The sequence below is a fragment of the Aphelocoma coerulescens genome, chromosome 3 (assembly GCF_041296385.1).
Source record: "Aphelocoma coerulescens isolate FSJ_1873_10779 chromosome 3, UR_Acoe_1.0, whole genome shotgun sequence".
NCBI classification, from domain to species: Eukaryota; Metazoa; Chordata; class Aves; order Passeriformes; family Corvidae; genus Aphelocoma; species Aphelocoma coerulescens.
In genome coordinates, this window is record NC_091016.1 from 93,493,146 (window position 1) to 93,515,284 (window position 22,139).

The 22,139-nt window shown below is 39.8% G+C and overlaps 1 protein-coding gene across 1 annotated transcript; it reads left to right on the plus strand.

Annotated features, from left to right (window-relative positions):
• Window positions 1-4,816: 4,816 nt before the first annotated feature.
• Window positions 4,817-16,475, plus strand: TMEM30A (transmembrane protein 30A). Its single transcript, XM_069011308.1, has 7 exons — window positions 4,817-5,118; window positions 10,500-10,616; window positions 11,243-11,350; window positions 11,608-11,695; window positions 12,160-12,303; window positions 13,898-14,104; window positions 14,973-16,475. Exons 1-7 carry the CDS (start codon window positions 4,849-4,851, stop codon window positions 15,164-15,166), a joined length of 1,128 nt encoding a protein of 375 aa, XP_068867409.1. The 5' UTR covers window positions 4,817-4,848; the 3' UTR covers window positions 15,167-16,475.
• Window positions 16,476-22,139: the final 5,664 nt, after the last annotated feature.

The window sequence follows — 22,139 nt, forward strand, 5'->3', positions numbered from 1 at the left end:
TGTAAGTCAGTTTTTAAAGCTGTGATTTTTTTCTATATAAAGTATGTTTTTACTTCCGCCTGTACCAAAAAAAAGTTGATTTTCATTACACTGTAACTAATAAATTTTCACAACTATGCAAATATAATCAGGTGTTTGCATTTTAACTCCTGTTTCTTAAGGTTGGCAGTGCTCATCTATGTATGTGTTCATGGGGACAGAATATGGGTTTGGAAGCTCTTTTTTCTCACTGTTGTCTCATACAGTGTCACAGTGATGTACGGGGTAAAACTGATTCATAGAATCATAGAACAGTTTGGGTTGGAAGGCCCTTAAAGATTGTGTAGTTCCAATCCCCCTGCCATGGGCAGGGACGCCTTCCACTAGATCAGGTTCCTCAAAGCCCCTTCCAACCTGGCCTTGAACACTTCAGGAAAGCTGTTCAGCAGCTTCTCTGGGCATCTTGTTCCGGTGCCTCACCACCCTCACAGTAAAGAATTTCTTGCTAATATCTAATCTAAACCTACTGTATTTCAGTTTGAAACCATTTCTCCTTGTCCTGTCGCTACATACTCATGCAAATAGTCTCTTTCCATCTTTTTTGTAGGCTCAGAAGTTAAGATACAAAGAAGGATCAATTACCAAGCCCTTAATTACTTAATTGTTTCTAACCTTGAGCTTTTACAGCACAGGCAGAGATGTTTGAGTGGTACTGTCAGAATCTTCAGTCCTGGACTAGCACCTGGACTAGACACCAGGTACTCGGCCACATGCTCAGGGGCCCCTTTCACACTGGTGGCTGTAACTTCTGAAATAACATCCAGAGAGTTCTGTGGCAGCTATACTTAAGATGATTTTTTAATGAATGATATATAAAGGTACATGCAATCCAGGCAGGGTCTTTTTTTTTCTTATACATCTCATAACCGATGAGTTTTAATGTAAGTCATTGGCACATACTTAAAATACTGCAGATTTTTAAACTGCAGAAGCTACTGGGAGAAATTACTTTTTTTTTTTTTTTTGAAGGGAAAACAGTGTTGCTTGCAGGAGATGTGCTATGAGATGCCAGAAAGAGTGCATTAATGCAGCATCCCACTGGGATGGCTAGGTCAGTCCATCTTTGAAGCTGGAATATCACACTGCTGTGTAGTCAATTTGGTCTTCATGGGAGCCACGGGCACTGTTTTTCCTCTTACGTATGAGTTCTGCAGCAAATGCTGACACTCTAGAGAAGCAGGGTATTCTGGGACCTGTATGAACTTCCTTGATCTCCATTGTGAAGAGTTCACTAATACAGCCATACTGAGGAATCAAAATAAGTGCTGCTTATCCTGGCAGAAGAGTCATTTTGTTGGTACAGCTTATGCTTAGTTGGTACCCCATGTTTTTTAAGGAGTGGGGGTTTTTTGTACAGCAGACAATGTATGCCAATAACACCAGTAACAGAGATCTGTAGATCATAATTTAGAGCAAGCTGAGAAGAATTCCAGCTTTTAGAGAGCAATACAGCTGAGATGAATAAAGTTTAGTGTGTGCCACATTTCAGTTTACTGCACAGCAGAATAAACATTGTAGTGACCCAGATCTTCTATTTTCAAAACATTACTTGAGAATCCAAAGCTATCCATATTAAGATCTACACTGAGCTCAGCTGGAATGAAATTCCTGGCTATTTGAAAGTGACAGTGACATGCCTGAAATAAACTTCAGCTTTTAAATATGAGTAGGACATAAGTAAAATTATTCCAAAACTGAGTCTAGATTTAAAAGGTCCCAATCAAAGTAGAAAATACTTTTTCTCGTTTAGATTTTAATATAAAGCAAATTCAGTATGAATGTAACTTTGTGATTCATAAGCAAATACATAAACATTTATGGTTCTGCAGCTACATTAAGTTTTTAAGCTTCCTGAAATAAAGCTTTGTTTAAAGCATAAATACAATCATGTACTGAAATAGTTTAGATTTTAAAGTATTTTTGATGAACTGCAGCACTTTGGAGTAGGAGACTGGTGATTTCATCTTGCACTTATGTTCCTGGTCAATTTTTTATATTACCTAAGTTGGACACGAATCTAAGACAAATATGTAAAAAAAGCACATTAGCCACATAACTAGCCTGTATTTTGGGGACACTCAGAAAGAAATCTATTAATATAGACTAAAGAAGTGATTAATTTCTACAAGTATTGTAATTTTAAAGGAGGTAATTGGGAAGTACTTTCACACTAAGACAATGTAGAGGCTACCTTGGGCTATAGATATCAGTAGCTTTTAAGCAATAGAAAACCAGTGAAGATCTACTTTTCCCTTAGAGATTTCTTACTGTCTAAAGAGGACTGAAAGACCTGTGTAAGTATTAATATAGTGATAAAATACAAAGTTTATATCTAGGAAAAAATCTCAAATACTTAGATTTCTAGAGACAGACTCTGCAGCCCGTGAATTTTCCTTTTGTCTTGTTGTGAAACATAACTGGACAAATTTAACACTCCTTTTCTTGCCAGTCCTCTCACACCTGGGAGCATCAGGTCCCAGCTTCCCCATATTGCCCCTTGGTTATCCTGCTTCCAGAGAAATTTCTTGCCATCTCTCACCACACGTTTACAATCAGTCTTGTTCCCTTAGGATCCCATGTTGCATCTCCCTGGATTCTCTGTGAATTGTGGGAATAAAAGTTACTGTAGCTGAAGGTAATGATTGCAAACAGAATATAATAAAGGAAAGGGTGGTACTAGCAACAAGGGGCTTATCTAGGGGGAATGGCAGCAAAAGTTGGGGTCCACAAGATGCTGGAAAAGATAAATTGAGATACAGTTTTAGCACAGATGCCACAAGGAATACGATTAACTTTTGTACCCTATATAATTATTTAGGCACCGAATTAATACTTAAATTTTAGATGCTTATATATCCAAATTTCCTATGCTATCTATGACAAAGAGGCCTTTTGTACCTCCAGAGCGAAATACATTTGCACAAGTCATGTGCTCCCCCCAGTGGTCTTGGCTGATGCTCTCGGTGCTCCAGAGAACTGAAAGGCATTTACAGAAACTGTTCCATAGCCAGCTAAAAAGTCTTCACATTGGACTACGTGCTTATAAGTTATTTAATTAAATTGTTCTAATTATTTTCCCCTGAAATTAAGTAAATACATAATTACTTGCTGAATCTAGATTTTGGCAGCACTCTGGAATGACTGCATAGGGAGGACTAGAGTCCTCACAAAACAGACTTGAATGCAGAAGTGGCAATAAAGTGAGAAACATGGACTTTTCAATTTTGCATCAGCTTAAGCAATGCCTGCTAAAGCAGGTATTGTGGGATACAAGTACATACTCCCACACATACTTGTTCCACCAGGTGACTGCTTCTTCACGGAAAGGGTTTTAACCACTGGAACAGGCTGCCCTGGGGGGTGGCGGAGTCACTGTTCCTGGAGGTGTTTGAGACTGTAAATGGTACTCAGTGCCATGGTGTAGCTGATGTGGTTGTGTTCAGCCAAAGGTTGGATTCAATGACCTCAGAGGTGTTTCCCAGCCTAATTGATTCTGTGATTCTATTTAGTGGAGTCAGATTAGCTCCTAAGGGAAAACAACACCCATATGTATAAGTATCTGAAGGGTGGGTGTCAAGAGTCTGAAGGAGCCAGACTCTTCCCAGTGGTGCCAGCCAACAGAACAAGAGGCAACAGGCAGAAACTGATGCACAGGAAGTTCCACCTGAATTCGAGGAAGAACTTCTTTACTGTGCAGGTGACTGAGCACCAGAACAGATTTCCCAGAGAGGTTGTAGAGTCTCACTGACTAGAGAAATTCAAGAACCGTCTGGATGCAGTCCTGTGCCATGTGTTCTGGGATGACCCTGAGCAGGGAAGTTGGACCAGATGACTCTCTGTGGTCCCTTCCAACCTTCCCCATTCTGTGATTCTGTATTCACTGTATTGATTTACTCACACGCCTCCTGACAGCAGAGCAGGAGTACAGAGCAGAACAGCTCCCAAAAGCACACACAGCTCCATTAAGAGAAGCTCTCAAAACTCTTGTGCATTATTACATCTCTACAGTGGCACTGATCCTATTTATGAGGGTAGGAAGCTGAAGCTGACTTCTCCATTTTTGGCCCAATGGACGCTGCCTTGGATCTGCACCCTCCTCGTGGCAACAGGGAGGATGAAGTGCGGGGGAACCCTCTCGGAGCACTGAGCAGGGGTGACAAGGCTGCGGGCCCAGGTCTTACCCCAACCTTGGGCACAAGGCAGCATGACCCCTGCCCTAAGTGCACCAGAGCAGAGCCTGCCTGGCCAGCACACAGAACACGTCTCATGAGGAGCGGCTGAGGAAGCTGGGGGGTTTTGGCCTGAAGAAAAGGAGACTCCGGAGGGACATCATTGCTCTCTACAACTCTGAGAAAAGGCTGGGGTGAGGTGGGGACTGGTCTGTTCTGCCATGCCTGCAGTGAGAGGACAAGAGGAAATGGCCTTAGCTGAGACAGGGGAGATTCAAATTAGATATTAAAAAAAAATGTTCCATGTTGGGGTGGCCAGGCACTGGAATAGGTTGCCCAGGAAGGAGGTAGAGTCTCCATCCCTGGAAGTGTTCAAGAGGTGACTGGAACCGGCACTGGGTGACGTGGTTTAGGGGTTACAGTGGCAGTGCCGGGTGGATAATCGGATCGGCTGATCTTGCGGGTCTCTTCCAATCATCATGATTCCACAATTCCACGACTCCACGGCTCGGGGAAGCGCGCGGCCGTGGCGCGTGACGAGGCACGCGCCCGCCGAGCCCCCGCCCCCAGCTGCCGCGGGCGAGTGCGCAGGCGCGGTGCCCCCGGTCACGTGTCGCGCGCCGGGGGCGGTGGCGGTGCCATGGCGGTGAATTACAGCGCCAAGGAGGAGGCGGACGGGCACCCCTCGGGCGGCGTCGGGGTGCCGGGCGGCGGTGCGGTGGGCGGCGGCGGGGGCGCCGTGAAGACCCGCAAGCCCGACAACACCGCGTTCAAGCAGCAGCGGCTGCCGGCTTGGCAGCCCATCCTGACGGCGGGCACGGTGCTGCCGGCCTTCTTCATCATCGGCCTCATCTTCATCCCCATCGGCATCGGCATCTTTGTCACCTCCAACAACATCCGCGAGTACGAGGTGCGCGGGGCGGGGCCGCCGGGGCCGGGGCTTTGGGAGCACCCGGGGCCCGCTCGGGGAGGCCGGGCCCGGCAGGGCGAGCGGGGATCGCCTTCCCGGAGGCCGCCTGCGACTCCAGGGAAATCCGGTCCCCTCCCGGCCTGCCGGGACGCGGCGGGGACCCAGGCGGGTTCTGTGCGGAGCGGACACGGCGCCCGGGCCGCTCCGATCCGGCGAAACGTCTGTGCTCGTCAGCAAAGCGTCCATTAATTACCCTGAGCGGGCACAGGGCTGACAGTCGTCTGCTCATAGGCTGTAGCCCTTCTGCCAGTGCTCCCGAGGGAACTTCCAGGGAAGTTACTGCCAGCATTTAAACGTGCCCAGTGCACTTTTTTTTCCTCAGCAGTACAGAAAGTAGGCGCGTTGTCCTTGGGATAGCCTGTGGCAGTCCATTATATATCTTCAAATATTCCAAAGTAATTGTATTTTCAGGACAAAGCTCTATGGTGAATGTATTGCTGTAATTCTTACCCGCACCGATGATTTAATGTTGCAGGTGTTCTGTGGGAAACCAGGGTGTCCAGAGTAAACTTGGAAACAAGGATTGAAGAGTGTGTTTTTTTCTAATTGACACTTACAAAACCCGAGTCATTTGCATCTGATAATCAGCCATGCTGCTGCTGTGAAAAGTTGCTGAGCGTTAGCTGAAAACTGAACTGTGTATCGCAAATGGATCCATTAGATAACAGAACCAGTTTGTGTTGTAAGGAAATAACCTGCAGGGCTTAGGGCTGGACAGCCTTGAAAAGCCATTGACAGCTATTATTAGTTTCGGTGAGCCAATGTGACTGAGATTGATTGTAGGGAAGAAGGTATTTAGTTGTTTGTTGTACTGTTTTATTGGAGAATATGAATTTTTGTGGATCAAATCACTCCAGTTATTGGACTAAGCTGTCACTTTCAAATAAGTAGTGTTTAAGACAGTAGCTTAGCTGTTGGCAGTAATTTGGCAGTGAAGCTCAATTAGCTAAAGAAATCATGAGGTAGGGAATGAATGGTATTTTCATATTTTTCTTAAAATGCAAATAATGTTATAACAAAACCAATTTTACCCCCTTTTTTGTTAAGATATACAGTTCCAGACAGGGAGAAAAGCAGAAGGGAAAAACCCAAAAGCTGAAGTGTATTTTACAGCATCCAAATTGTATATAAGCATGTTTTTTGGAAAACAGTTGCTTCTTACATCAAGTGTTGGGGGTATGCTGAACATCTGAAAATTGGCACAAGTGATTCAGAGAACATGGCCAACTTGTCATGGGCACATAGATTTTTAAATTGTCATGTTGTAGCATATTTAAGGTAAATACAATTGCAGGTTTTCAACATGACAGTCAGTGGAGAGAAGTAAAAAAATATCCTTGCTAACCCTGATTTTTGCTGACAACTGCATTTAAAATAGCCATTTCTATACTAAAGCAGTACAAAGTTTTAGATCATTATAATTGGACAAATACAGCCTTTTTCCATTATGACTGAGTCTGCATTGATCTATGGGAACAAGAAATGCATCAGTTTCATGAGTCCAGGAATGTAAGTGACTTCTTGTGCCTATATTGCTGCTGTATGCGTATACAGAAATTTTGTATACTGTTGTTGCTGAAGCAGCTCAGTCAGGTACTCCTGGTAAGTTCCAATAGAAGCCATAAACTGGATGTTCCCACCTAACACTCAGCACAAAAGTCATAGGTGAGCTGGGAGCACAACTGATGCTCCCCTCCACAATCAGGTTGTGTATATACAGCAGTAGTAACCATTTGTACTGGAGACCAGTTGGCTGGCACTGGCCTTCAATCCTCTCCAATTTCAAGATACTCAAGACTGGAAAGAGTTTAGTTTGTTTTGCTGTATGGATTTACTCTTTCACCTTGTGAAATTCTCAAAAATCCAATTGTTAAGCATCTGTGAGGACAGGAGGGACTTTGGAGTCTGCGGTAAGTCAGAACGGGGAAACTTGTGTTCTGTTGCCTGATCCTCATACGTGTCTTACGAAGTGCTTATCCAGTGGCATTCAGTAAGTGAGATTATCATCCTAAAGGCAGCTGAATTTAGAAAAAAAGCTAGTTTAAATCAAAAAAGGCTTTATACTTGCAGCGGCAAAACACAGATAAAGCATTTTACCAATTAGGACCAGCATCTGGGCTCTAAACACCAGTGAGGGGTGCAATTTCAGATACTGCTATCACATATGTGCTTAGCTGACATGTGTCCCTGCTTAGAATGCTGGCTTTTGTTATAACTTCCAAAAGTTATTCACAAATAGCTGTAAGTTTAGCTGTGGGAGACATGACATCTAGAAGCTAGGTGCAGTGACTAAGCTTTTTTAGAAATGTATCGGGGGAGGAAGCAGAGGTAGTTACTTACACCTACCTCTTAGGCAATAGCATACCTCCTAAATGTGTGTGTGTGCGCCTGTAAACTTAGTGTATTGGAATTGAATGGGATGTTTAATTTGTGACCCTGAAATACATATTTTATTTCAAGTCACTCTTTCCTGAAACAAGATATGATAACCATTAGTATCTCTGTGGACTGTGCTGTTCTTCTACGGGTGCTGCAAGGACTGAGCAGCAAGATGTATCTCTTCCACTGATTTCCTTTATAAGCTCTCTTGAATTCAAATGTGGAAGATTTCCAACAGCTTAAGTGTACTAGAATTATCGGGTTTTTGTTGTGTTTTCTCTAGCATTTTTTCATTGTTTCAGAAGAGTATAATCAGTTATTTATCTTGGGTCTGTCAGGAAAATAGTTCATTTGGGTAGAAAATAATTAGCTCTGTAAATGTCTTTTTGCCTGTTATTAAAGAGTGAGAGAGTTCTGTATTTCCTGGGGAGGGGTGGTTTGGTTTTTTTTTAATATATACAGAGTGAATAAGAAGCATTGACAGAGCATATAAATACATGATAAAATGTGAGGAATATACAAAGTATTAAATGTGTAGGAAAGAGACCTTTGTGCTGTGACTGCTGCCATGAAATGCATAATGGTAGATAAAAAGCCAGATTGACTTAAGGCATGGTTAGGAATGGAGAACTGAAAGTATGTACATTACTGTTGCCTGCATCTTCAGCCTTGTGTGCAGTTCCTGTAGCCCCATGTCAGAAATGATACAAAACTTAGTAAAACGTACAAAGAGGAACAGCAAAGAGGACCAGATTCTGTTACCGATTGCCTTTGATACAAGAAACAGTCAAGCAGAGTAGGATAAATAAGTGACAAAGTATGAAGTCTACAAAATAACAAATAGTTTGGAGAATATGTGTATGCAGTAGTTATTTCAATAGGCTGACAGACAACAACAGCCTGAAAAGCCATTGGTGTAGAATAACTTGGATATACCCAATGTCCTTAAATCCGGAGTTTCTGGGAAGGGCTCGCTGTGTCAGGTTGTCAGGTGCTGGCCGATCCCACGGGACAGAACGGTGGGGTCAAGCAGGTTCTTGCCCTGGACTCCAAAGTCAGTCCTTAGCTCTCAAAGTCAAAGTGGTTTTGTTACTCTGTCAAGAGCTGAAGATGGATGCCTTCATCCTTTTAAATAAGCTCTCTGTTGAATGTAATCTGTAAATGTGGATGCAGAAAAAACCACTCGCGTTGGCAGTTACTGTACAGGAAAGCTCTTTGATAGCATGCAAGCTGATAACTGTCATCAAAAGCATGGTCCTGCTTCAATATACTTCAATTTCATGCTCCACAGAATTTAGTCATTTATGTTTTCAAAAGTGAAGTCTTTAGGTCTTTTGCAACCTTAGAGTCTTTAGCATGTGTTCTTGATCTAAAACTTCTTCTCACACTAGCAAGTTCTTTCTAAAGGAAATGTTTGCTTCAGCTTACTTTAGCAGAGCACACCCACCCCCGAGTTAGCCTTCAACAAATGAGATGCTTTGTTCATTGAGAGCAGCAGTGGGGTCTGTGTGCTGTAGCTAAATAGAGCTGGTTATGGCTGCTGCAGTAGTGCTATTTCTAGATCAGCATAAACTCAATATCTTGTTCAGCTGAGGAACAAAGATTGTGATCCTCTGTCAGCCTCTCTCTCTGCTGGCTAATAGCTTCTGAAGCTGTCTAGTTTCAGCTAGGCTCATTAGGATGTAGGTTTTGTCTGTCAGAAATCTGGCAGCAGAGCGATGCCAGTCAATAAAAGTGCTTGCTGATGAAACTGGTTGCAGCTTAATAGATACTGCAGACATTACAGGAAGAGAGACCCTGAAGAAGATGCAGAGGAAAATAGACTTCAGTTCTTTCCTGAACACACTTCGTGTGTTTGTTTTAGCTAACCTTAATACGGGTATTAGGACAGATCATAAATCACTAGTTCTTGGTTATGCCTTTCACTACAAACATAAATCAGGACAAACCACTTGCAGCAGCCTTTCCTATAACTGTGTAGGTGTTGTAGTTTAAATGCTACTGCTGCTAAACAGTTTTTTTGCAATAAGTATAAGGTATATATTTCACCAATCTGAGTCTAAATTCTAAAATAGGTAATTCATGGGAAGTGTAGAAATACATCTTCTGTAGGCAGCTGGGAGCTTTCTTCTGCCACACTTGCTGGAGCCAGATGTGAGAAAGAGCTAATGTGGTCAAGCCACTTGAGTTGGCTTGGAGTGTAGGGTGAGCTTGTGGCTGCTGAGGCTGAATGTACAGATTTTTAAAAATGGGTTTTTTTGGGTTACAGTATTGAAGACAGATAATATTGTATAAGGCAGAGTAATACAGATCATCTTTCTTGTCCATATACTGGTTATGTTACCAGTCCTGACAAAACAGTATTGGTGTATTAATCTTTCCTGTTTTAGGACAATTTTAGGGCATTAAGTGATTTTTAATTTTTTTTTTTAATCTTTAATTAGGTGGCTTAAAATGGTCAACAAAGCAAGTTTTCTAATGCATTTTTTTTTTAATTAAATATCTAGACTTTTAAAAGCTTAATCTCTTTGGAAAGCATGTAAAAGTTGAGATCTGCTTGTCACAGTGTGTGTGTTTGGAAACATAATGTTGTCTGGAGTATCTGCTGGTTTTGTTTTGGTATGATTTTTGGTCGGTTGGTTTGGGGGGTGGGGGGGGCTTGTTGGTTTTGTTTGGTTTTGCTCCAGGAGTAATTTTACCTCAGTGTTAAATTCGTCTGCACCTGAAATCAAGCATATAGTCAGAATCAAAAACTCCTTTACAGAATTATAGAATGGTTAAGGTGGGAAGAGATTTCTTGAGTTTGTCAGACAGGCCTGAATGTGTTTTTGGTGCTGAGATAAAATATGATTGCAAAGTAAATGCCACAAGAGCTCTCTGGCTTAATAATAAGTTTTCTTTACTCTCTCATTGTTAATTAATGACTGTTTTTCCTGTTACAGATTGACTATACAGGAACAGAGCCTTCTAGTCCCTGCAACAAATGCTTAAATGTGTCCTGGGACAGCACACCCCCTTGTACATGCACCATCAATTTCACACTGGAACATTCATTTGAGGTATGCTGCCCTGTATGCAGGATGAAGTCAGAACAGTTTATATGATCTATTTCATATTGAAAATGAAAGTTTTCTCACTTAGGTATTTCTTTTTTTTCTTCCATTATAAAAGATTATTTTTAGTCTTCCTTTGAACTTGGATCTGATTTTTGTGTTCCCTTTTTCATCAGCAGGGATATTTTTTAATACCTCTGTTTATCTGGAAATGTACAACATTAAGTGGAATGCTTGTGTTTTACACATTGAGTTACCCTATGTGTCACATAGCTGGAGAGTAGATCAGCTATTCCTGCATGATTTACAAAAACTCAGTTCAACAAGAATTGGAAATACCAGATAAGTGCTTTCTGGCAGATGGGAGGCAAATGAGGCTTATGGGTTCTACATCGTACAAGACAGGTGTGGGGATTAGTGCTGGTGAATATCATTCTGATAGTTGGTGACATGTTTTTATTGTTTGACTTCAGCCTGCCAGCTTTTGTTAGGATAGTACTTTTATGTACTCACTATGAAGAAAGGATTGAGGTTCTTGCTTTATGAATGTTGCTGTAAACCTAAGTTTAAGAGCTTAAAATTGCAGGTTTGTGTGAACGAAAATCCCTCTTTACCCATCTTGCTTCTTGCAGAGCAATGTATTCATGTATTACGGACTTTCCAACTTCTATCAAAACCACCGCCGTTATGTGAAATCTCGAGATGACAGCCAGCTAAATGGAGACAACAGTTCACTGCTTGTAGGTATTCATGCTTGGATGTGAATGAGCAACTAATTTCTGACTGTTGCATAAATCACCACATAGAGTATTTAGTTGAATGATAATGAGGTACAAGAATTTTTGCATAACAGAAGGCAACCATAAGGAATTGATATTTTGTTCACTGAAAATAACTGTAAAGTATTATAAAATTTCATGTTGATCATGTAGTAAAAACCAGGTTAGTTGTTTAAACTAGCACAGACTCATTTGCCTTTTTTCTTTCTAACTATCAGAATCCAAGTAAGGAATGTGAGCCTTACCGCACAAATGAGGACAAACCCATTGCTCCTTGTGGAGCTATTGCCAACAGTATGTTTAATGGTACGGTAACACTTTTAACTTACCATTTAGATGGGTCTGTGATCTAGTGTATGTTTTTTGTTGTGTTGCACATTATTCTGTGTAAAGATACTGTCAGCTTTTTTGTTTTGAATTAACACATTTTCACTGTTCAGAATAAAATAAGTATCTTGTACTGCTATTACTTGTTTCAAAATTGCTAGGAGAACTAATTTAATCTCATAGCACACAAGGGATGGAAATACCTGCTGTGAGAAGCTGCTACTGCTGTGATGTAGAAACATAAAAATCGTATTTGGATAATAAACTGCTATCTCATATACACTGATTCTTACAGAACAGCTTGTGATTGTGTCAAGCAGATAGTAAATGCCTTGCCTGGTTTGTTTTGTTTTCTCCTGGAGGTAATTGTTTCGCTGCTTATCAAGATCATCTGTGTAATGAAAGTTTCTGCAGCTGGTTTTCTAATTTGATTTTGTCTTTAGATACACTGGAGTTATACCGCATTGATAATGACACAAGGACTCCGATTACTTTGATTAAAAAAGGCATTGCATGGTGGACAGATAAAAATGTAAAGTTCAGAAATCCTACGGGAGATGGAAACAACTTAACTGCGCTTTTCCAAGGTGAAAAAAGAAAAATTCTAAGAATGCCAAAATACTTCAAACACCTTTTGATTTCAGAGTTTTGCCTCACTGACAATTTACAGAATGTGCTAAATAAATGTTCTCTGAAGAAATCCAAGCAAAGGACTATTTTGCTATTTGAAAGGTTGTCTTTAAGTAATGAAATCTGCAAGGTTCTAATGAAAGTGTTTGGTTTTTACATTTACTGTAATCATTAATTTGGTAGCTTTCATTTCTGATTTAATTTTTGATTCTGTACCCTGAATACTAAAAAATGTGTAATGTATGCTGCTGGGGTTTAACCCCACTTGGCAACTAAGCATCACACAGTGTCTCACTAACCATGCCCTTGCTCAGTGGGAGGGAGAAAAGAATTGGATGGGTGAAAGTGAAAAAGCACATAGGTTGAGATAAAGAGAGGTTAGTAATAAAAACAAACAACCAAACCAAAACTACAACAAGAGAGAGGAAAAGAAAAACAAGTAATGCAAAAGAAAAGAATTGCTAACCACCATCTGAGTCCCTGAGCCAAAGCAGGCCCTGCCTACCTCTGCCTGCCTGGGATATATCCCTTTGGTCAACTGGGAACAGCTATCCCATCTGTGTGCCCTCCTGATCTCTCCTGAACCCCCAGTCTCCTCACTGGTGGGGTGAGGTGAGGAGCAGAAGAGGCCTTGATGCTGGCAAATACTGCTTAGCAATAACAAAAACATCATTGTTTATCAATACTGTGTCCAGCACAAATCCAAAACTTTGTCCTATACCAGCTACTGTGAAGAAATTTAGTTTTATTCCAGTCAAGACCAGTACAAGTTCCATCATGTGTGGATTTAACTTATAAAGAAATCCTGCAGTTGTTAAATGAAAACTCCATAGGAAGAGTTTCATTTAAATGTTTCTATGGCTAGGTTGTTCTTTTTTCTAAAAAACTGATTTTTTTTTTTTTTGTAACTGGAAGTGGCTGTGTGTCTCGTATACAATTTGGCAAATAAAAGTTTCCTTTGGCTACTATGTCTCAAAAGTCTTCTTAAGGCTCTTAGAATATGTGTGTTTATGCAAGGTATATAATAACTTAAAGTTTAACCTGATGTGGGTTTCTTGCTTAGTCATAGCCAAATTACATGTTGTCAGTGTGATGGCTACGCTTGGAAAAGCAGATACCTTACCTTAATACAATGTGGAATTGTATTTCCAATAACATTAGCAAAAGCATGTGTACATAATCTGAAATGATGTTTACAATATTAAATTGGTTCTTAAACTCTACCAAGTGAGCAGAGGACCTATCGTCATAATGGAGAACTATCTCACCAAGCAGTGCTTTGAGACAAGACTTCTACCCACATGAATTGTTTAGACAAATGGACAGAGCTGTCATGAATTATGTTATTTATTTATAGAGTTTAAACTATTTAAACTGCAAAATAAAAAGTTCTTAAACAGCCCAGTGTGTTGCAATAGTAGTGAGTCAGTCTGTCTGTTCATACTGTTTAGAAGTTAATGTGTTTTTTGTGATATTAGATTGGATTTTGATGAGTCGGTGTGTTACTTAGTCTGGTATGTGAAATACTTTATTATTTTTGTTTAATCCTAGGCACAACAAAACCTGTGAACTGGCCCAAGCCAGTGTATATGCTGGACTCAGAGCCTGACAACAATGGCTTTATCAATGAGGACTTCATCGTGTGGATGCGCACAGCTGCTCTGCCAACGTTTCGCAAGCTGTATCGTCTCATCGAAAGGAAGAATAACTTACAGCCTACCTTACAGGCTGGAAAATATTCTTTGGATATTGCATACAGTATCCTTTGAAAGCACGCCTTAGCTGGATTACACAAGCATATATTTGCAAATTCAGATTGAACTAACCTTTCTTCTTTCCATCTCTAAAACAAGATGGTATTGAGGTGTGGTTGAAAACTGGCACTGACAGCTAGATAGACTGTTATCATTTTTTACTTCTGTGCTAGTTTTATAGCACTTATAGCTTCATAGAGACTGGGAAATCAGATTGCTTGGGTGCTGCAAAGGAACTGAGAAAAGCACAGGAAAAAAGGAAAGAACAGAGGTAGCTGGTAGCCAAGGAATTTCAGAACTGTAGCTTCAAGGTGAAATGACAATATGTAATGCAGGGCAGACTGACTGGAGGTCAGAAAAATGACAGAGCTGTGGATCGGGTGACAGTCTGTCATTCTCTTTTGGACAGACTAAATATTAGGTAAAAATACTAGAAAAGGAAGGTTGTCATAGTTAATGAACTCTTAGAATTCAAAAGCACCTAATGATACTTTTTATATAGCTACTTCAGTGTTTTCCTTTGCTGTAAAACTGAATGAACGTAAAGAAAAATTTTGTACTAAAATACACACAAGGGCTGAAATTTATATTTCCCTCACTTTATTGAAGCTACTTTCATAAACCCACAAAATCGTGCATTTTACTCTTCTTCAGTGTTAGTGTCTTCTAACATGGCCTTGGTCTTGAAGTAGCTGACAATGCCCAGATCAGTTTTAGCCTAAAAAGAACAGCTGAATGTTTCATATTTGCAATCCCAGATCCAAAGGCAGCAGTTTGTATTTGGAACCTGAGTGAAACGACCCCAAGTTTTCATGTGCCCACTTCAAGCTAGGTTTGGAAACCTGCTTCTTGTTTTCCTAAATGTTTTTCAGATTATCCTGTACACAGTTTTGATGGACGAAAAAGGATGATCCTAAGCACCATCTCGTGGATGGGAGGCAAAAATCCCTTCCTGGGAATTGCTTACATCACTGTTGGGTCCATATGCTTCTTCTTAGGAGTGGTATTGCTGATCATTCATCACAAATACGGCAATCGAAACACTAGTGCAGACATTCCCAATTAATCTTGCATTCTGAAAATAAATGTACTGCATGTGCATCAAGGCCAGTCCAGAATGGACCCAGTTTTTGAAAGATAAATCTCTGCTTCTGTCACTTCTGAGACTGGGTGCATAATTTTTACCTAAAGCTCCCCTTTCCCATACTGTGGATTAACTCCTGAAAATGACGGGTATACAATTAGATCTATTGATTGTATCTCTGCCTATGTCAGAAACAATTTTTCTGATGTTTGCCTCTAACTGGGCAGGCCACATGATGCATATAGCTCCCATTCCCTTGATGCATCTTCTGCTTGTTCATGTGCTGTGTAATGTTGGTATGATTCAGTACATTTAGATTGTGTGGAGAAAGATGGTTATAAGATACTGTAAATTGTTGACTTTCCAGAATTCAGGTGTCAGTGCTGTTGAAAGAAGTCAAGTCTTAAATGTATTTTTCAATTTACTGTCTTGTGTGCATGGGCTCCTACATTTCTTGCTGAGATTTTAATATATTTATACAAGTTGTTAAATATTTTTCCTGTGTCCTACCGACCTCTGTTATATTAAATCCTCTAAGTGCTCTGTAAACTTCAGCACTGTGGATTCTTTGTATATTTACAATATATGTGCCTGGCCAGTAAACGAGCATCCTATAAAGATACCAGAAAACCTGTTTGTTAATTATCTGCGTGAGACCCTTTAAAATTGGGACATGCTTGTTGCAGGTATAATCTTTTTCTAATTTTCTTTGCTTTAAGTCATATCCCATACTAGTTCACTTTTTGCTGGTTCTGCTTTTTATGAGCAGCACCAAGCATTAATCAAGAAGAACTTAAAAGGGTTTTTTTTCATTCACAGATTGGGGTGAATTCCTTTTACTGAGGTGAATTCCTTTTACTGGAGGAGCTTCCTAATTTTCTTAAAGCATATGTATTCTGAGCAGGCTTTGTTTTAAGGGAATTGTGTACTTTTTCCTTATTTGGAGTGAACACCACATTAATTTTTTGCGGTGTTAAGGAAGTAAACTATAGAAGTTCAAAAGTTAAGATGGCAGTGACATTTTTTCCCTGAAATGCAGGTTTAGCTTGCTGTGAAACATAATTTAAATATTGCAATGTGCAGGTTAGTGTCTTAAATTACAGAAGGATTCACCTTTAGGTTAATTAAAAGTTAACTGCAACCTGTAAAATATTACTTTTTGGTGACTTTTTTTTAGATGATGCACAGAAACTGTAATGTATATGGTGGAGATCACTTTATATGCAACTAGCTTGATAAAATATGGAGTATATTAAAAGAGACCTAATAAATTCTGCAAACCATTTAATAAGAGATTTGGTTTTGTTCTTGAACATACATTTATTTTTATCTGCATGAAAAGACATCATTAGGTGTAAATGCAGTTTTAAATGAGTTGTATTTCTGGGATTGCATATTTATTACAAAAATGCATGGTCCAATAGCTTAATCTACAGGCAACTTTAAACAAAACTATTAATTTATCACGTAATTACATGACTGGTTTTACTTAATTACTTGTGTAGCCTAAGAGTTTAAATGTGTAAGTCTGGATAAACTGTGGAATGAGGCAGCATTTCCACTAACTCCATACAATTATTTGTATAGTACAGCCTGGCAGAACAGGGTTTTCAAATAGTACCTTTTAAGATTTTGTTTACAGTGTTGTATTCATGTTGCTAGAGTTACAGAATAAGGGTAATGTACCCTTAAACTTGCAGAACATATTAAACTGGCTTTCAGCTGTAGAGTAGCTGCTAGTCCAAAATAGAGGAAATGAGCAATGGGATGTCTCACAATTACTGGTTATTAAAATATTTTGATTTTTAAACTTTGTGTTTGTCACTTGAAATGCAAATATATTCTTCTTCATTCATATTTCCTAATTTTTCCACATTGGGAAAGGCTGCTTTTTGGGCTGTGCTTAAAATTAAAACAGAAGTATTTTTCTGTCTTTACCTTGTAATATCTTTCAATGCCTTACCTTTTTCTTTACTGACTCTAGCTGCCAGGGTATTTTCAATCTCAGTGAAGTACACCAGGGTGAGAATTGCTGTCTGGTTTTTGTTGCAGTTAAGTGGGTTCTCTGAGAACCTGTAGCAGTAAATACATGGGACAATGTGCCCATGGAGCTTAAAATGCTTATAAGAGTTTTAAATACTGGTCAAATTTGTAAACTCTTCCTTCATACATGCTCATTTGTCTAGGTGTCATGTTGATAACAATGGAGATCCTTGGAGGATCCTTGGAATCCTTCAAGGATTTATTATGAATATTAAACCTTGAAGGATGCAAATCTTGTCTTTTTTAAATAGAAATCTCTGACGGAAGAAAGGCCTTGACAGCATAGGTCAAGTTACATCTGCAAATAGAGCAATGAACATGGCTGGTTGGATTGGATTCACAGGAGGTGTTACTGACTGCACCCTTCTCTCAGATGCCTTACTTGCAGTGGGAAAAGACTTGAGTTGAAGAGAGTGCCTGGTGGAAAAATGTGACAAGTCTAAATCAGATGTACTTAGAGTAACTCAAAAAAAGAAGTTAATTACTGGAATGCTGTTGGAACCCTGAATTCAGAGAATTTCTCATAACCTGAAGGTCGTGAGTTCGATCCTCACATGGAGCACCAGTTATTAATTTTCTCTGTTTTGTATTTTCTTTGCTTCAGTCTCTTGGCTCTCTGAGTTTGGATTGAAACGCAGGAGACGCCGGGCTTTTCTTCGGACTCAGATGTTTATTATTTCTTATCTATGGTACAGCTGCACGGAATGTGCCTCTAAGTTAACGAGGTGAAAATGGACTTAAATTCTTAATGAACTGGGGGATGTGTCGCTCCTTTGGTATTCCTCATTCTCCTACAGGGCAAGCAATCATTGAAAGAACACACCACACTTTAAAATCCCTTTCGGATAAACAAAAAAGAGGGAGGCAGAGGCTACGCCTCAAATGCGCTTGAATAAAGCGCTGTACGTTTTAAATTTTTTAAACAGCTCTTTTGCAGAAACAAATCCACCAATAATCAGACATTTTTCCAACACCGCACAGGCAAAGTTAAAGGAAAACCCTTTAGTTTTGATCAGAAATCCAGAGACTGGGAAAATTGAAGGCCCGTTCCCACTAATAACCTGGGGCAAAGGGTATGCTTGTGTCTCTACAGGTGCTGGTCGAAAGTGGATTCCTTCAAAAACCGTGAAGCCCTACAAACCACAGGAATAGGCAGACGCCCCCGGAAGCAGAGAAGCAAGCACGCAGACATGAACTGCAGAAAGACTGCAGCTGATGATAACATATTTTATCCCACATGCAGAAGCTGTGAACCTTGGGTTTTGTGCCAGGATAATAGTGTGGGAATTGTTGGTATTGTAAAGCCTTGTTGACAAGTGCATGGTGTGGATCATTTTACGATTCAGAATTACATGCGAAGTGTAAGATCATTGAAATTTAAATTATAGTAGGTCACGAGGAAAGAAACAGTCCTCGTCTCTGCAGTCATTGGAGAGAACTTCAGAGAGAATCTGAAGAGGTCCAAATTTGCGGAATTGAATGCAAAAGAAATAACTTTTGTACCTTACACTTGGCTTGTCCCAGAACGAGATTGAGAAAAGAAACCAAAGAGAAGCATGAAACTAAATCAGATAGCGTATTTGTGCCTTATTATTTCATTGTTTGCCTTAAGTAACGCAATCCTGCCCATGAGTCAACCAAAACCCAATGTTTGGGTGACCTTAGCAATGCCTCAGGCTTGGATACCATTTGTTTGACTTATTCAAGTCCAGAAAAGCCATTCTCAACCTGCTTGGTTGGTTTACTGGTAGACAGTTGGCCAGTACCAAAAAATGTCTCTTCAGATCTTTCATGATTCATCAAGAATCTGACAGAGGAATGAGGTGTCTGGACTAAATTTCTCCCTGAGACACCCTGTGAACCTCAAGAATTGGAAATCTTTGGCTGAGTAAAAATGGATCAAAGATCTCATAAAAATGTGAAGTCTAATTATAATTGTTATCTTCTGCATTTTCCTCCTTGTGCCGTGTTTGTTCTCCTTTCTGCAAAGGGCCCTGCAGAGGACCACAAATGCTGCATTTCTGGTTGAAGAACAATCCTCAAAAGTTGAAAGAGGATCATGGTTGGATGATCTGTTTGATTGGGTGAGCCTCACTCCATTGTGGAGAGAGCTTTTGAAAGTGGGCATGTATGTTTTGATTGTTATTATAGTCATCATGGTACTTACACCTTGTCTACTGCAGTGTCTCTGACAATGGTTGAACAAAGCAGTTAAAGCAGTGTTCATGGTTCAAACAGGAGGGGGAGATGTTAGAACCCTGAATTCAGAGCATTTCAGTCTTTCAGTGCTGGCAGGCAATGATCCTCAGAAGCACACTGCATTTGAGCTGAGGCCTTGGGAAAGGCTTCCCAAATTAAGTGATAACACTGAGGTTGTTGCTGTGTAATTGAAGAGAAGTTTGTTGTATCACTGGGTGGAATATGTAGAGATACAGAAAATTTAGGTTTATGGAATATATATGTAACAAGATGGAGGATTTTGGGTGTAGGTTAGTTCTTCTTCCTCCTTTTTCACAAATCTGGGTAGTCTGGTATTGGTTCAAAAAACCCGCAGTGCAGAACATGAATGCTTAGTTATTGGATTATAAGTAAAAATAAATTAGTTGGAATTCCATAATTGGATAGATTGGACTTTAAAAGACCTTGGAAGGTAGCACTCGGGGGCCATTTTCACCTTGTTAACTTGGAGGAATGTGCAGCTGTACCATAGATAAGAAATAATAAACATCTGAGTCCGAAGAAAAGCCTGGTGTCTCCTGTGTTTCAATCCAAGCTCTGAGTAGAAGAACCAAGAGACTAAGGCAAAGAAAATACAAAACAGAGAAAGTTAACAGAATGCAACAGCTGAAGACAAAGAACATTGTGTAAACACAGAGTAATCTGATCTTCAAAGGTCCTGTGACAAGACAATGGTTTCTGATCTTTCCTGGAAATGTGACCTACCCTTGGTATTACATAAGTTGGGGGTTTTTTTAAATAAAAATTCAGTAACTCAAAAAAAAACACCACCCTCCAATACCCTAAAATGTTCCCCATATAAAATGCTTGTCTGTATTGAGCAACTTGCCAAAAATGCTCTCTTTCAAAGGAGAAGAAAAAACTATGAAAATCTAAGTAAATTTTATTCTTGCTTTCTTAGCAATGTGGCCAGTTTATGGAAGAGACTGCTTCTGGCAGTGTGAAAATAGACTCTGAGGTTTATTTTCAGAAAGCCCAATTGTGAAAAGTTGTGGGGTTTTGTTTGTTTGTTTAGTAGTAGTATTAAATTTTCCTCAGAGCAGCCAGAGTATTTTCATGTAAAAATTCCCTACCTTCTAGCTCACAGAATGTTGTGATCACTGTATTGACTTCTGTGCCTACATGTGAAGTCTAATCTTGTTTGACAGTTTCAATTAAGACTGAAGACCGTTACGAAATGGCCTGATCAGAATTAGCAGGTCCTTACATGACCTGAGTCTCAAGTAAGAAACTACCTCCCCATAAGCCTCCCATTCTGAACATCCTTAGCCTATGCTTGAAAGTAGTGATCCTCTCTGCTGAGTTACATCAACTGCTGCTGCAAAATCTGAAGTTGGAAGATTATCTCTCTTATTTTGTGTTGGGGATGAAATAAAGGGGAATAAGAGTGTAAGTCAATCATTAAGGAAGCTCAAGAAGTTTTTTAAAAAGTATAAATTGAAAGAAAGTATGTGGAGATCTTTCTCACTGGACCCTGGATAAAGATCATGTAAAATAAACAATTTGAGCAAATGTAATACCAGAGTTATGTGCAAATTTGATTGAATTTTTACCTGAGGACTGTGCCCAAATTTTGCAAAATAAAATGATGAGGTGCTTAGTGTTGGAGGTCCAAGAATGTAATTCATGACCTCATTAATTATATTATGAAAATGGGAAGGACTGAACTGTGATATTCTTGGAAGAAATTAAAATCTGATTGTCTCTAGGGTTGCCTACTGAGGCCTAATGTTATGCCATAGAAGTAAGTGTGTGCTTCACAATAGAGGCTTGAAAATTTAGAACAAATCTTTGTTGGCAAATTCTTCTAATGCAGTTTTAGTGTATTATGCAACTCTAACTTGGAAAAAGGCTGTATTAAGGTAGAATAATTTTAAACACCATATAGCTTTTAACTGGGTTAGTCAATTATTTTGTTTGCAGGAGAAAAAATTTAAACTAGTGGGCAGGCAAGAACCAGAAGGAGGTTGAAAAGATTGCCACTTGGAGCTGCACCAGTGGGTTCTGCTTCCACAATTGGGCTGAATGCTGTCTCCATTTGTGTCATCTCTTTAGCAGGATTTATGTACCCTTGTATTACTGGTTTAAGAGGTAGAACACTTTTTTGTGATGAATGCTTTTAAACAGATAGATTAATGGCCCTGTTTTCTTTCTGACTTAAACAGAACTGTTCAACAATGAGTTTTGATAAACAATTTTCTTATTCAATGCAATACATGGAAAAGTTGCTCTATTCAGTTGGGAAGAAGCAGCGTGTTTGTTTCTAATGAAGCATCTTCATCCTAAAGCAGCAAATTCCTGTTTCTCATTCCCTCAAGTTTTCATCACTAATTAGTCAACACTGAAGAGACCAGCTGTGCTTGCTCTGAGCAGTCATCACATAGGTAACTCACATGCCAATCCTTAAATATAGCCTTTCTGTTGTAAAGTGTGTTTTTACAGAAAGTATCCCTGAGGCTTAGATTCAGACATACCAGAAAGTGGAGCACACAGCAGAAACTAAGGAATAATAATTTCTCTGTGAATTATGATCCTTTTACCAGTATCTCAATACGAGTGAGTGTATAAAAATCAGAATAAAATATTGTATACACTCATAAGATTGCAAGAGGAACAGATGGAAATCTGTCTTGTAGTGGTAGTAATGTATTTTAAAGTGTTATTCTGTGATAGC

Excerpts from the sequence above, each read along its gene's own strand:
- TMEM30A (XM_069011308.1), top strand. The coding sequence starts at position 4,849 with ATGGCGGTGAATTACAGCGCCAAGGAGGAGGCGGACGGGCACCCCTCG. Across the intron at positions 11,351-11,607 it reads GAGACAACAGTTCACTGCTT|AATCCAAGTAAGGAATGTGA; the intron begins GTAGGTATTCAT and ends TCTAACTATCAG. Across the intron at positions 14,105-14,972 it reads TTCTTTGGATATTGCATACA|ATTATCCTGTACACAGTTTT; the intron begins GTATCCTTTGAA and ends AATGTTTTTCAG.